The sequence below is a fragment of the Boleophthalmus pectinirostris genome, unplaced genomic scaffold, assembly GCF_026225935.1.
Source record: "Boleophthalmus pectinirostris isolate CB_2022bp ecotype Guang Dong unplaced genomic scaffold, ASM2622593v1 HiC_scaffold_5, whole genome shotgun sequence".
Taxonomy (NCBI): domain Eukaryota; kingdom Metazoa; phylum Chordata; class Actinopteri; order Gobiiformes; family Gobiidae; genus Boleophthalmus; species Boleophthalmus pectinirostris.
Window position 1 is genome coordinate 16663792 of NW_026571404.1, and position 15239 is coordinate 16679030.

The window sequence follows — 15239 nt, forward strand, 5'->3', positions numbered from 1 at the left end:
AGCTACGCAGATTGGAGAGAGTGAAATGTGATCACGCTGGTCTCTGGGCTAAGCAGCAAATGCAGGAATGATTTAATGATGTCATCCGGGGAAATGTTTTTAGATATTTCCGAAGTGAGGTTAAACACAAAGTGATAGGAGCTTTTTTTTTTTTTTTTTAACAGGGCAGGGCCAGAATCAAATTGTGATCTGATCCTTGTGACCAAATGAATTTTTGGTCATATGTTGATTCAGTCTTTGTCTGTTTTCTGCAGCTGTCTGCTCAAAGATGCAGCTTATTCCTGAGTGAGTGACAGGTGGATTTAACCAATCATAGTGAAGTATGGATTCTCAAAGGGTAGATGACTTTAGTTACTTCTTAAAAACGTATACAAGCATGCCTGCAAAAATTATGATAAAATTCGCTGTAGGAAATTGCTATATGATTTTTTTTTTTTTTTTTTTGGCATGTTGCCCAAACCATTTGTTATGACCTAGTATCAAAATTTGCCCCAAAACTAAAATTCATCAAGTCTCCAGTATCAATACTATTATATACTAATACTTGCTTAAATGTGCGTATAGTTTCAATACTAACTTCAATATTGGGGTATTTCTGCACAACATTAATATTCTGTAAATGTATATTCACGACGTTCTATTATCTTACTGTGCCTCATTTAATTTTAGCTTCAAATTATAGTAAGTAGACCATAGCAGCAATGGTCTTAAATTAAAAAAAAATGTAATTAGTTGTCAGTGGTGGAGTTATTGAGGTACACTATTTTAGGTACACTGGGAAACTGCCAAAAAATACTTGCTAAAAGTTATTTAACATTTGCCAAAAAGATCTCTCTCAAACAATTACATTTAAATAACAATAAATGAGATGGATTAATCAAACTAAGCTACCTAAATGTACACATTGACAACAAAGCCTATGATGTGCCTATGAAAAGCGGCATACATGTGCAAAACAGGATCATGCATGTAGAGACAAGGAGGCAGGTGTCGGATTGGGAATAGGGCTCGCTGCTGCCTCCTGTCTGCTAAACTCTGCCATTACTCCTGTTCCTCTGTTGTAGTCTTTATTCCAGTGAGCAGCAGTGGCCCATGCTGTGAGTGGGCTGAACATGGCAGCAGCTATACACCCGTCTCCTCATCTCTCTCAATGTGTGCGTCTCGGTTTCACAAACAGAAATGTGCCATTCATCAAATTGGCCTTTGTTTGAATGAAAACATCTTTAGTCAGTGACGGATAAGAACTCGCCCAGATTTCAGTTCTGATTCACCATTCATCACTTTATAATGCATAAATTTGACTTTTCCCACATTTTTCTATATATATAAGGTGACTCATTCTCATGTTCATCAGTGCCATTGCTCTACCGGTACACAATGTCAACGAAAAAGGACCCATATTACGCTTTTTTATGATAATGTTAAATAATGTTTCCTCATCAAAAACATACCCGGAGTTCTGTTTTGTTTCATTCACACATGTTTGACACACAAACCCTGTATATTTAGTGTTGTGACTATTTGTCAATGAAAACTAACAAACAAAAGCAGTGAGCAAACTTAAAACCAAACATAACTCAAATAATCACCTTTGGGCACCATGGGTATGTGGTTTATGCAGTAAAGTAAAACAAACTCAATGTCCAGATCCAGAGATGCATTTACCAAGATTTATTCGAGGTTTTAACAGGTAAACAACAAGCATACATGTTCAGGCCTACTTGCTGCCTCTCCTGCTAGCTGAAGAAAACCATAGGCCCACCCAGGTGCACTTTGGTCCTGCTGTACCACCCTCTTTTATCCCCTTGGCGCCCCATGGATTAAACCAAAAACAAAAAAAGTGCTATGGTAAATAAGTAAATATAATTAAACCTAACAAATTAGCAAACATAATATTAACATAGCAAAAATGTATTATATAAACTAACAAAACTAAATTGGTAAACTGACATAAACAAAAATAATTAACTAATTTTAGAATTAGCTGAATAAGCAAATAGCTCCTACATTTAGGCTGAGTTCAGTCTGTTCCACCTTCTGATGTGTGGTAATACAAAAACTGAAGTGCTCCACTGTATTATTAAACACCATACACTTCACTAGAATTATTTGGATGATTTCCGCCCTCGAATTTTTACTCTCTGCTGAACTAAACGTAAAAGGTAGCTGTTAACTTGAAACCTACTTCTTCATGACATGACAAGGTGGAAAAGAATTTTGAGCTTTGGAGATGTTGACGTGAAGAATAAACCAGGATTACTGAAGCATGTGTAAATGAAACAAAACACAACTCCAGGCATGTTTTTGAGGAGGTAACAACATCTGCAATGTAGGACCATTTTATTTAACCATGTTATTAGTACCTTATGTCCTTCTTTTGCTGTTTGCCTCGGTAAATGGTGTAATCTTTCCAAATGGTCACTGGTTGCAATCAGATTCATTCACTGACTGTAAGTGCCAGCACCACTCGCTCAAAGCACCTGGTAACCTCCGACCTCTTTGTGTTGCCTAGGTGATCTCCCCGGACTGCCACGATGACGTCACCCTGAAGAAGGACAACGTCTTCGTCCGATCATTCAAGGACGGAAAATTGTGAGTGGTTCATTATTTCTGCAGAATCAGACATTTTTTTACCGTACAATGAATTCTGTTTATCAATGTTGAGTGTGTTTCTGGCCTTGGTTCATTCAGGTTCAACCTACTTCAGATTTCATTCTCTACTCTAATTGAAACTAGGCCTTGTCAGTGCTTATTCGGGTTTTCTGAGGTTTAAAACTTAATGTTGTTCCCAAAAAATCATGGAGATCCATTAACAAAGTTTTAGCTTATTTATCTCCCATTGATTCAGGTACATTAGTTACCTGAAAAACAGCATGGTGAGCTCTCCATAGATCTGATCCGTACCATGACCTGCCGATACCATCTATTTGTCACCATGAAAGTAGGCATGTTTTAATGCTTTACCAAAGACAATATTCCACAGTATGTTTTTTTTTTACTCTATGGAACTCACCTTAAACCAGTGGACCCCAACCTTTTTTGCGCCATGGACCGGTTTTATATCAGACAATATTTCGTGGACTGAAGGGGTTGGGGGACCACGTGGCATGGTTAAGTCCTGGCTAAATCCTGTTTTAGTCCTGTTTTTTGGTCCTGTTTTTAGACCTGTTTTTAGACCTGTTTTTAGACCCGGTTTAGTCCTGGTTTAGACCTGGTTTAGTCCTGATTTAGACCTGGTTTAGTTCTGGTTTAGTGGTACAGCCCATGCGGCGTACGGGACGGGGGAACGGTCCACATGGCGTACGGGAGGGGGGGCAGTCCACGCGGTGTAGGGAGCGGGGCTTTCACGGCCTGGTACCCTGCCTTAAACAATATGTACAGTTGTAACCATTTTCTAAAATAAATTACCAGTAGTTATTTTGGTTGTTGCTAGATACACTGTAATATATCAGGTGTAAATACCAGGCCAACTGAATCTATTCTTTGACATTAGCAGAGATTCTAACTATTCAATTGAATTGTATACTTAACTTAAACTTAAGGCCATCCTGGCTCAATTTCACCACATTACAGTTTCTCCCTGGTTGTGTTTCTCTTTGGGCTGTGAAATATCAGCGCTGTAGTTCCCCTGAGCCTGCTCCCGGCATGAGAGCAGAGCAGCCGATTGTTTTGTCTGGGGTTGGAGCAGGAATAGGAGCTGTCAGGAGCGCTCTGCTGTGGCTGCTGGTGGTTTACTGTATAGAGACATGTCTATGAATCTTTATACAGGGGGATTCACACTAGATTTTAGTTCACTGTACCTCCTCTGGTGCAAAGATTACACCAGCTGTCTGTTTGAATTCAGGAAGATTTTTATATCCAAAGTACTCATAGTTGTACTATGGGGATGTCAGAAGCTCAGTATATCAAAGATTAGTTTTGTGATTATTGTGAGAAGAAACATCACCATTTAAAAATTATTCAGGATTATCGACGCTGTGACCAAACAGCTGTAAAATCCTTAATTCACTCATTCACACTCTCTAATATTAGTAGATAATCATTCTCTAGTTTGTGACCAGCTTTAGACTTAGACTTAGACTTAGACTTAGACCAACTTTATTGATCCACAAGGGAAATTATCTGGACACAGTAACTCACACATCACAATATAATATAATAACAAAGAGTAAAGAATATAAATGGTAATAATAATAAGTAGCAAAAAAGATAGCAAGAGACATGTGTTAAATAAAGCATAATTATATAAATGTATATGTACAAGTCAAAATAAAATAGAAAATAAGTAATATAAAATAGAAAATCTCAGCTATACAAGAGGTCGTAGGAAAATGATGATAAAATGATTGGCAGGACCTTATCTGTTACATAAGGGTGAGTTGTTATACAGTAGTAGGTAGTATTATCTGTTACAGCTTTATGAACTCGAACTTTCTGAATGATAAAGTAAGTTAAATGTGATATAAACAGACACATAAAATGCACTTTACATTTAGTTTTATTTTATAGTATAGAGCAGGTGCCCAAAGTTTTTTCCTCGGCTAAACTGAATGTGCATTAACTGGTCGAAGGCCAAATCTACAAACCTAAAGAAAATGTACTGAATTGGCCTCACTTCCATCTTCTGTTTTTTTTTATTTTTTATTGAATTTCTAGAATTTCAGCACCCTTTTACAGCCCACATTAGACCCTCTGACTTGATTGGTTGGGTTGATATTGACAAAAATGAATATATTATCTGAATATTTTACCACTCTGCATGATAATTATAATCAGATTTTTTTTTTATTTTATTTTTTTTTTACTGCATTCCAAAATGTGTTAAACGTGTGCAAATGTCTTGGTCATGGTTCAAGTATCACAAAAGTTTACTGTAAAATTAGGTACATCTGTTAATGGATTTTAGCTTTGTGTTATATGGGGTTATTTTGTGGATAGTTGACCATTCAGTATATATTTTATTTTGAATTAATTATCATGGCAACAGTTCTAACTTTTCGTCATGCTGAAACCCATGAATTTTACATTTCACTGTAAGCCCACCTTATTGCATTAGGCCTGGTTTTCTGTTTGACTTCAAGATTTTTTTTTCACCTTCAAAAACACCTGTACAAGTTATGATGCATGTTTTTGGAGATGTGAGATATGCTGGAGGCGGGGAACAAAAATTTCCAATATGAATACTATAAAGAAAGCGTTTTCTTTTACGCGTGTTGGGAATACAAACAGTGGTGATAAATCAAAGGCTTGTGGGAGCTTGTGAAATGTTTGCTTTTATGTGCAAGCGCAAATTGGACCACCTTCCTTTGTTTTTTCCATATGCTGTAAACTTGGAACCATATTGGGTCCATTGGAGGTGTGAAACAACATTTGCATTCCTTATGTTTTGGATCACAGCTTGTTTTTGCTAAAATAAGGTTTATGTGTTGGTGTTGCTTTCTGATGGAAGAATTTAGCCAAAAGTATTGCTTGACTTTTTGATCTAAATTTACCCAAAAAGGACCAGATTTGGGAGATAATGTTTATTTATTTGGATGTCTTTTTAGTAGAAGGAATGTGTTAAAATGCCCTATAACAAAATGTAGTTATTAGACAAACTAATTATTTAGCCTTGGGGTTGATGTGAGATGCTGAGGTTTCCTGTCGTAATATCAGAAGTAATTACTCCTTTAAATGTTTATACTATTATATAATACTAATACTATTATAAATCCTGGTCTAGCACTAATAAGATTTTTTCTTTCATTGTGAGAAGTGGCAAATCAGTGTTTCTAGTAGTTAATATTTGAAGTGTAACAGTTTAGACTGACTTCACAAAACACAGTTAACATAATTCATATTTTGGTCCCAATTTTGGTTTATAATTTGGTTTCCTGGTTGGACATTGGCAGTAAAACTATTTCCCTAACTGTTGCTCAAGAAACCATACTGTAAAAAAAAAAGAAAAGAAAAACATGTAAGCCTGTCTCGATTAATTTTAAATTGACAAAACAATATGTATGATACCTGTTTTTGTCTTAAATACATTTTCTGCCACAAACATGTTCTATGTGCTTAAATTGGTCTCATGTTTAGGATATAGTTTTGTGTATTAATGGACATAAATTGAGGAAATGGCCTACTCCTGAAAACCTTGCTACTTCCTGTATGGTTCAACCTTTTTCTAAGTCTTTCTTCACAAACTGCCTCTTGACTGATGTAAAACTAAAATTTTCACCGCAGTTACTATCCCACCAAATTTATTAAACTAATAGTTATAAAAAGATGTGCACTTCTCATATGCACTTCAATTTTCTATGTTAAACTGTAAGTAACTAGTTTGACTACATTAAGATGTTGGGAAATATCATTAGAGGAGCACTTTGTTTCATGATCTTTATGCTAAAATATATATTGCAAATCTATCTCTACTTTCAATGACACATCTCTAATTATAAACATGTAAAGTACTTTTTTTTATCTTTAGTTTCAGACCCTCCTAGTTTATTGTTTCTAGGCAGTTTCTCTCCTCTGCTCCTGGTGCAGAACTGGAGGTCACTGTGTTCACTTTGCATTGTTGGCGGTAACCATTCATTCTTCTCTGTGCCATTTTTGAAAACAATGGCTTAGAAAAACATGGGCAAACTCAAAGTAAGGTCAGATCCAGAAAGGGAGACTGCGGTTTTCAGGAAGTTGTTGTTCTTGCTCCTCAGATTACACTGTGACAGAGTTGATATCATATTTTGAGTTTGGGAAATGTTTGTGATATTTAACATACACCAGACAGCTATAATGTAATGACCGCTGCGAGAAGGACTGAATAAATTTTTCCCCCACCATGTCCCTTGTTGAATATTTTATAATGGTTTCAAATGGGAGTGTCAGTATATCACATTTTAGTGTTGCAATTTTTGTGAGAAGAATTCACAACTACACCATGACCAAACAAAACTGAAATCTTTATTTTATATTCTAGTTCGCTGTCTAATGCAGTACCAATGTTTATGGGAAAAAATCAGATAGACAACCTGTAGTTAATTTGAGATTCCTTCCTTTTGGAGATTTCTTCCTTTTAATGTTTTTTCTCTCTTAAAAAGAACCTTAATATTTCAATAAATGTTAAAATCATTGATGGAAATTCATTTGCTCTTGTTTTTCAGTCACATGGTGTTAAGAAAAGATGTGAAAGAGATCAACCCAGATTCTCCTCCAAAGGCTGATGCCACGCTCAAGCCAGGTGAGTTTAAGAATACATAAAAACTGCAGTATTTCACAGAGCTATAGCACAAAGTGTACCTATTCTGTGAGCTGGTTGCTTGATGCACCAGACAGAAGCTCTTCACAAAGAGGGATGCATTTGGTAAAAAGAGAATTTCTGTTTTGTTCTCGCCGCATTGGAGCTCCTGTCATTTCTGAGTCTATTTTTATTTGAAGTCCTCACGAGCTTTTTTAAAAAACTGTGACCCAATTTCCCTGTTGCAGTTTTCATAATTACACTGAGAAAGTGCGTTGTGTTTTCCTGTCAGGGAGCACACAGGTGGTCCGTGCACAGTAGAACCGTCGTCGCAGTTACAAAAGCTGAAAATGAGGATCTGCTGAAGTGTCTCTTTGAAAACACCTGTGACTCTGGGGCTTTGAGCTCACGCTGCGTCAGCTTTGTCAAGTCTTTTCATGTGTGGCAGAAATAGTTTTGATAATACGCAGTCATTATATGTACCGGTAGTTTAGGTGACAATTTGTAGGGAATAAACAACAAATGCTTGCTCATTTTTAGGTGTCTTCATAATTTAAATCGGACAAGGTTTGTTATTTCTATAGATAATTTGGATTACTAAAATGACAGGTGGCGAGCGTTATTGAACCTTTTAGTATGTGCTTTGAATCGAATCCAAATCTGGTTCAAATAAATATTTATATGTTAAAACGAAAGGTCCCATGAATTCCGAATGCCTGCTAGATTGCGTTGGTGAAAGCAATGAAGGATTCTCTGAGCATGTATTGTTTTCAGCAGAGCCCTCTAGTGGTTAGCATGCAGATGAAATAGAAACGATGTGAATGAAACACTGTGATTCTTTGTCATCATAAATATAGCCCTAAATGTCAACATAACTGATCAAAATAACAGGACCTTTTGCCAAAATGTGCTTAACTGGATAGTGGATGCAGTGGTCTTTAAAAAGAGGAATCCTGCTTTTATAGATTACATATGTTTTATACCAGCAGCGAATGCGATAATATTGAGATCCGAAGAGCGAATTGTCCACAAATTAAACAAAGCACCAGTGTAATTGTGTGCGTGAAGGAGAGAGAGTATGAGAGGGCACGGGGGAGAGAGGGGGCTGAGAAAGAGTGAAATGTGAGTGTGCGAGTTTCTAAGTGTGTGATATTTTAAGACTATTTGATTCTCTGGACAAATGACTGTATTTATAGATTTTTCTACCAATAATCCCACTGCTTTTTTAGTGAAATCTGAATAGTTTAAAAGCCCATCTGGGGACTGGAGCTGCGAATTAGCCTTGGCTATAAACACTATAAATACCCACATCAGACCACTTGTTAATCTATGTTTGCTGTATCTATCCCTATTCAAATAAACAATACATAAGTACGGGTAATGTTTCTGATATAGTAGCAGTGGTCAGTCTGGTCAGTTTAGCTCTTAAAAGTAATGTGTTAATCCACCACAATAAACATTTATTTTTGGTCTTGTTTCTACTTAGGGTAATCCTTTTATTGACACCTTAAAATTGTTCACATCTGTCGACGTCGCCTCCGTCTTTGTCTGGGGATTAGCTCTCCTCTTGTTTACTGTTTGAAGTGACTCAAATCCTGACTATAATCTCTATGTGAATGGAGTTTCCTGTCTGCAGTAACAGTGATGGGCAGAGGTCATGTCACTGTCTGTTTAGGTTGTCAAAAACAAAACTACCCAGATGGCAGGTACTAATCTCAGAAATAGAACTGACTTCATTGTACTCCCTTATTATACTTAAATTATATCAAAAACTATATACCAAATTGACCTGTCCTGTCTTCCTCTACCCCTCAAACAAGGCCACTGCATGACACATGAAGGATTCAGCAGTGTCTCGTAGCTATTTTGGCAAAAATGAAAAGCAAAAAAACAGGAACAGGGCATGCTGAGCTTTGGAGATGTAGACACACTAATAATAAAGAGTTACTCGAACGTGTGAATAAAAGAAAACACAACCCTGGGTATGTTTTTGATGAGGTAACAGCATTCTAACATGGTTTTAAAACGCTCAAGAGTAAATTTTGTATAATATAAGACCTTTGACTTGAAGTAACTGGCTTCATTATAACCTAAAACAGACTCCAAGTCACAAGTTTTGATATTTTTCCATTTTGACAATGGAAATTTGAAATTTCAATGTCGTGACAAGCCTTCTGTCTGTGTCTGTGTGTCAGCTCTGGACGCGGCCCTGGAGTTCCTGCAGGAGCTGGTGGTGCCGAGCAGCTGGAAAACAGAAGTGAAAGAGGAGAGCTCGAGCAGCGAGGAGGATGATGACGAAGAGGAGGAGGAGCAGGAAGAAGACGCCAACGCACAGGAAGAGGAGGTACAGACTGTGTTTACATTAGGACTGACTTAGGCTGCACGATATTACAAAAAATGATGTATTTAATAACTATGATTGGAGTACTTAAATATGCCATTTAAAAGTAAAATGTTGAAATCAAAACTTATCCAAGGCCATTCTACATTTGGACTAAATGTAGAGTATGTTACAGAACAAAAAATTCTATTTATTTATTTGTTTAAGTTGCAACACATTTTCATTTTAAGCTTCTCTAGGTATTCAATTTAATATGTTTTTGTTATTAATCACATTACCTGTATTATTTCATTTACATCATTTGAGAGTATATTGCATGAGCTGCAATAATAATAGTATTGTGATGAACTGTGTAATCCTAGGTCCTATTCTGTACTGTAGAGATGGCACACGTAAAACAACATGTAACTCTGTGTATTTTTGTGTGTGTCTCTTTGTGTTTCTGTGTGTGTGTGTGTGTGTGTGTCTGTCTCTTTGTGTTTCTCTGTGTGTGTCTGTATGTGCTGGGAGCAGGAGGAGGTGGAGCCCTATCCCGAGGAGAGGGACAGTTTTCTGCAGCAGCTTTACAAGTTCATGGAGGACCGAGGTGAGCGGCAGACGGGCTCTACACATCACACTGTGCAGTCATACAATTATGCATGCTCCCAGGCCATGTTTGAAAATGGTTTTATGGGGTAAAATGCCATCCAGTTCAAAATGTAAATGTGTAGAAAGTACATGTAAACTCAAAGCCACCTTACATCAGATTCATTATTCATTCCTTACTCATGTGATTACAGCTGCCCTGGGGCGAATTGATCGATGCCTACATATAAAACCACACATAAAAAGTAATGGCAATACAGATGGTCAATATTTTGTGTACATGATCACATAAAAATTGTTGTTTTGATGCGAGAATACAACTATATTACAAGTTCTACATTTATTCAAAACATTTACTTACACATTTGAATGCATTTCTAATGAATTGCCAAAATATGTCATCGTTATTGGGATAGTAGAAAGATTATTACTAATATTCAAAATACCTGACGTTAAATGATGAATTAACTGGTAAAAGAATCTATCTTCTCATGAAATATAATGTTACCTGTGATATTGAGTAAGCTAAGCGCGCAATAATAATTTTGCCAGCTCATGGTGATTAATCTCTTTAGAATTCAATTTTCTTTTGCTACGGTTGGTTAATGTGATGTTTAGTCTTATGGGATTTTCTTACGTTTTTACCTTCTCATTCTTCTCCTTAGGGACCCCCATTAACAAGCGCCCCGTCCTGGGCTATAGGAACCTGAACCTGTTTAAGCTCTACAGACTGGTGCAGAAACTGGGTGGCTTTGACAATGTGAGTCCTGTCCTGATTCTTGGCTCTGATTTGAATTATGCTCAATATTGACTCTTTATTCTTCTGCTGTTTGCTCAGATTGAAAGCGGCGCCGTTTGGAAACAAGTCTATCAAGATCTGGGCATCCCTATACTCAACTCTGCGGCTGGCTACAATGTCAAATGTGCTTACCGCAAGTACGTAAGCAGGATGGATCTTTCTACTTTCATCCACTTTAATTTCAAATCAATTCATACAATGGAGAGTAAACAGTGTGGATAGTTAGAATGGGGTTGTAAGATTAATTGCGATCCAATCAAACTAACAAATTAAATAGCTATGGTTATCACAAATTACAAAGGCAATTATACAATATCAGTTACAGCGCAATATCCTCTGAAAACAACAGAACATCCCATCGCCATGCAGTCGTATTATGTATAAAACATGCTAATATTCAAATTTTGTATTTTTTTAATACATGCGTATTGGTTTTAGTGATCAACATATTCTATCATAAGCAGGCAGTGTTTTTGACTAGTGTCCCATCAGCCACTCCACTATGAAGTGGCATCACATTTAAAAAACGTAAATTATAAATTAAATAGTTTTTCAAAAGCGTTATCAAATGTATTGATTATTACATTGATCTTTAGGATAAAGGGTCTCTCAATTTGGGAACATAAAGACCACCAAATTGTCTTGCACAGGGCCACCACAAAGCTAGATTTGTGAATTTTTTTTTTTTTGCTCAAAATTCTGCTCTATTGTAGTGCATTTTCATCCTCTCTTATGGTCACCTCAGGGTTCTTCTTTCAGCCTTACTTTTCTCTCAGAACACTACAGGATTCCACGTTCAAAGACTAAAATGAAAACGTTGTGTTGCTTCCTTCAGGTACTTGTACGGCTTTGAGGAGTACTGTAACTCCACAGCCATCAGCTTCAGGATGGACCTCCCGCTGAAACAGGGGCCAAAGACAGAGGGGAGGCCCGAGGGGGAGAAGGGAGCCCCCGTGTCCACTTCAGAGGAGCACAAAACACAGGACGAGCAAGGAACAGCACAGTCCACGGTCTGCAAGGTAGTCTGTCCAGTACTGTTACATTATGGTCTTTCTCTTTCACATCATAGCCATTATCTCAAAGGGAGAGTATGACAGGACAATATTATAAAGTGCATAAAGAGCATCCTGTACAATATTGATTTCCACTCCAGGCGTAGTCTTGTATAGCCAGGGGTGAACAATGACAAAAAAATATAGAGAGACAGTCAAGATTGGGGTCCAAGTATTGAGGGAAAAAAGTACAGTACGATATTGAGACTTTGCAGTTGATATCATCAACATTCTCTGGGGGAAGCACTACACTGTTAGAAGCTCTGTTACACAAGTTAGACTTGATCGGAGCTGTATTTTAACACAATATGATCATAAAGAGCTGACTTGGTTGGAACTATAAAATGTGAGCTGATTTGTACTCTTAAATGAGTCTGTTGCACATAAAAGTAATCACTGTCACCTTTTTGTTGATAATCACTCCCGAACAGGGCCATGAATGCCTGTATTGATCACAGGCTCCTGAAAATGTGTTGTATCAATCCAATCCAATCCAGTTTGCATTTTTATTTGAGTTTTCAGAATCTTAAAAATGTTTTGTCTTTATTTGCCAATGTGTGCATTGCGTCACTGCTGAACATTCTGCCAGTAGAGAAATATGAAGAACATGGTGACCAGACATCCCTATTTAGCCGGGACAGTCCAAGTTTTGAGCCCTGTGTCCCCTGTCCCAACAGATTTATCCAAAACCAGTTATTTGTCCCAGTTTTATACAAGAATTGTCCCAGGTGTTCTTATTTTTGACACATCTGATCCCTGCCAACAGTAAAGTGAGGCATAAATTGCCATTTGTTTAGGGAAAAGACAGAAAAGCTGCTTAAAAATAACCAAAACACAAAGAAAATGTGACTATACTGACTCACATTAGTGCCAAGTGTATAACCATTTTCCTTAATTACGCACTCATTTAACAATTAGTTTATTACCAACCATTAAAAACCAAATCTGGTCCCCCTAGTAGAACACCCCCAGCTTGATGTCACTGCAGAGTATTAACATTATACCCTTGTTTCTAAAATGATAGTACGTTTTTTAAAGACAGTATTAATTTAAGATGATAATCAAATTTGTCATGTTTACACAACAAGCAATCCATTATAATCCTGTTTTCAATACATCTCTTACCTCTTCCTATATCTACAAAAAGTGCAGATTTTCTTTAGCATTTTTGTTTTGCCGATATGATGATGCAAAACCAGCTGTAAATACCATCACTCCCACCATCTATTAAACATCAAATGTATTGTTTATATTGGGAGTTTTAAACATGTTGAGCTTTGTTTTGATGTTGTCTATTTAAAATAATTCATAGATAATTTATAGATTGAGGTCACAGATTCAGAGAACTTGGTTGTTTTGGAATGTAAACACAGTGTTGAAACAGCACTTTAATTTGATGTTTTTCTGTCTGATTGCTGGACTATTATCACTAATCGATGTCTAGACTAGAGGGTCATTTTCTTGTATCCAATTAAATCTACCCTCAACAATATTCAAGGTTATTCAGATTTATTTCTTATTTTTGCATTGTGACTGTGAACTAAATGTGTTTTTTAAATCCAGGAAGGAGAAGCCTGATGTGCTCAACAAAGTGGAAAGTGAATCCTCAAAATCTGATCAAAAAGAAAACAATAATAACGAAGAGGCAGATACGAATAAAGGAGACGCAGAAGAGGGCTCCTCGATGGGACGACTGGGACCCGAAAACCTGAAACGGGATCCGGACGAGGAGCAGGAAGCCAAAGACAACTCTGGGTAGGTCACTGATGCGGCTGTTGAATTTCATGAGGTTTAAAAAGGTTTCCCCAAATTCAACACCGCTGTGAGGCTTTGTCAACATGTGCAGGTAGTTAGAGGTTTATACGGTTTCAAATATACCAAATATATCTACACAATGGTATTACTGTTTTGGGAAAATAAACAAGAGGTCTACCGCTGCTATATTAAAAGGAACTGTTTTCATTAGATTATTTTGAAAGGTTTAATTAAGAAAAGAAATATAGAACACAAATGTATAATAAGATTTTTTTTTTTTTTCATAATATACACAGGGCATCATTTGCAAAGAAGAAAACTGACAAAAGGTGTTTTTAAAGGTGCACAAAGCAACTCTTCTAGTGGGAGAGGGTCTGCTACCTGCTTGTCTCCATGGAGATTTGTAATTGCATTGCCTGGAATATATTATAATATGGCATTATTTATCCATCTTTCATTTACTCTATTACGAATTCATTTACACTTTGAAAAACACGCATTCTCACAGTCAGAGATGGATGAGTTTAATTGGCAGCTGGAATGTCCTGGCTGGAAGGTCCCCAAGCTGGAAAGTCCCCCTGAGTTGTAACCTTTATAACTTTTAAGTTAGTTAAACTATATACATATTTAATCATCATCACCTGGACATGACATAATTCAATCGCCTCTGGTGAGTGGGAGTGATTGCCACAACTGTTTCAGTTTTTATCTTACATATTTCCATTAAATATATAGTTAAGACCTTCCTAAAAGTGAATGATTTTTTAACAAATTCTGTAGCTTTCTAAGTTTCTTGTGTTGTGCTGCTTACAAATTATGTTCATAGCAAGCAGGTAAGAAATAATTAATATTTCTTCCCAAATCAACAGTTACAGATGCTATAGCACAAGAAATATTTAAAATATGATTTCATATTAAACTTCTGCGAGCAAATGAGGGTTATACTGATATTACATAATGAAAAAGATCAATAAAATGGCATAAACAAGGCCCGACATTTGGTCTCACTACATTAACATTTAATTTTATTATGATATAGAATTTTCTGACTCAATATATCACAGAGCACGACGCAGCCAACTAAAGGCCGGTGACAACGTCCCCCCTCTCCTGGGTATAGAGAGAAGGGGGCGCCCAGAGGCAGGAGAATGGGATGCTCGAGCTGTGACTTTCAAGCCAGGGGGACACTCAACCTAGTATTCGTTCAGTTCCATACTGTGGGACATTCCAAGCGAAACAATAATACCTCCATGGAGACAAGCGGCCACCAGTAAAGTTACAAAGTGCACCTTTAAAAATATTGAATGAACGGCTATTTTAAAATGAAATATAAACTGTGGTATTACTGGACCATGTGTTGACAAAGCCTCCCTCAGTAAACATTGTAGTGCACTTCTCTCTCTGCTCTAACCTGAAGCTTCTCCGTCTCGAGCTTTGCCCTTTTGCTATAATTATTTCTCTGTGGCATCAGCTGGGCCAGACATCCCTCAGCCC

At 37.0% G+C, this 15239-nt stretch overlaps 1 protein-coding gene across 2 annotated transcripts in view; it reads left to right on the forward strand.

Annotated features, from left to right (window-relative positions):
- arid4b (AT-rich interaction domain 4B) overlaps positions 1-15239 on the forward strand; it is a 62833-nt gene that overhangs the window by 37530 nt on the left and 10064 nt on the right. For both annotated transcript variants that reach the window (XM_055162389.1, XM_055162390.1), the window contains exons 9-16: positions 2513-2592; positions 7140-7216; positions 9409-9557; positions 10068-10140; positions 10805-10899; positions 10978-11075; positions 11774-11960; positions 13558-13745. In XM_055162389.1, coding sequence (XP_055018364.1) covers positions 2513-2592; positions 7140-7216; positions 9409-9557; positions 10068-10140; positions 10805-10899; positions 10978-11075; positions 11774-11960; positions 13558-13745 — 947 coding nt within the window. The remainder of the gene's footprint in view (positions 1-2512; positions 2593-7139; positions 7217-9408; positions 9558-10067; positions 10141-10804; positions 10900-10977; positions 11076-11773; positions 11961-13557; positions 13746-15239) is intronic.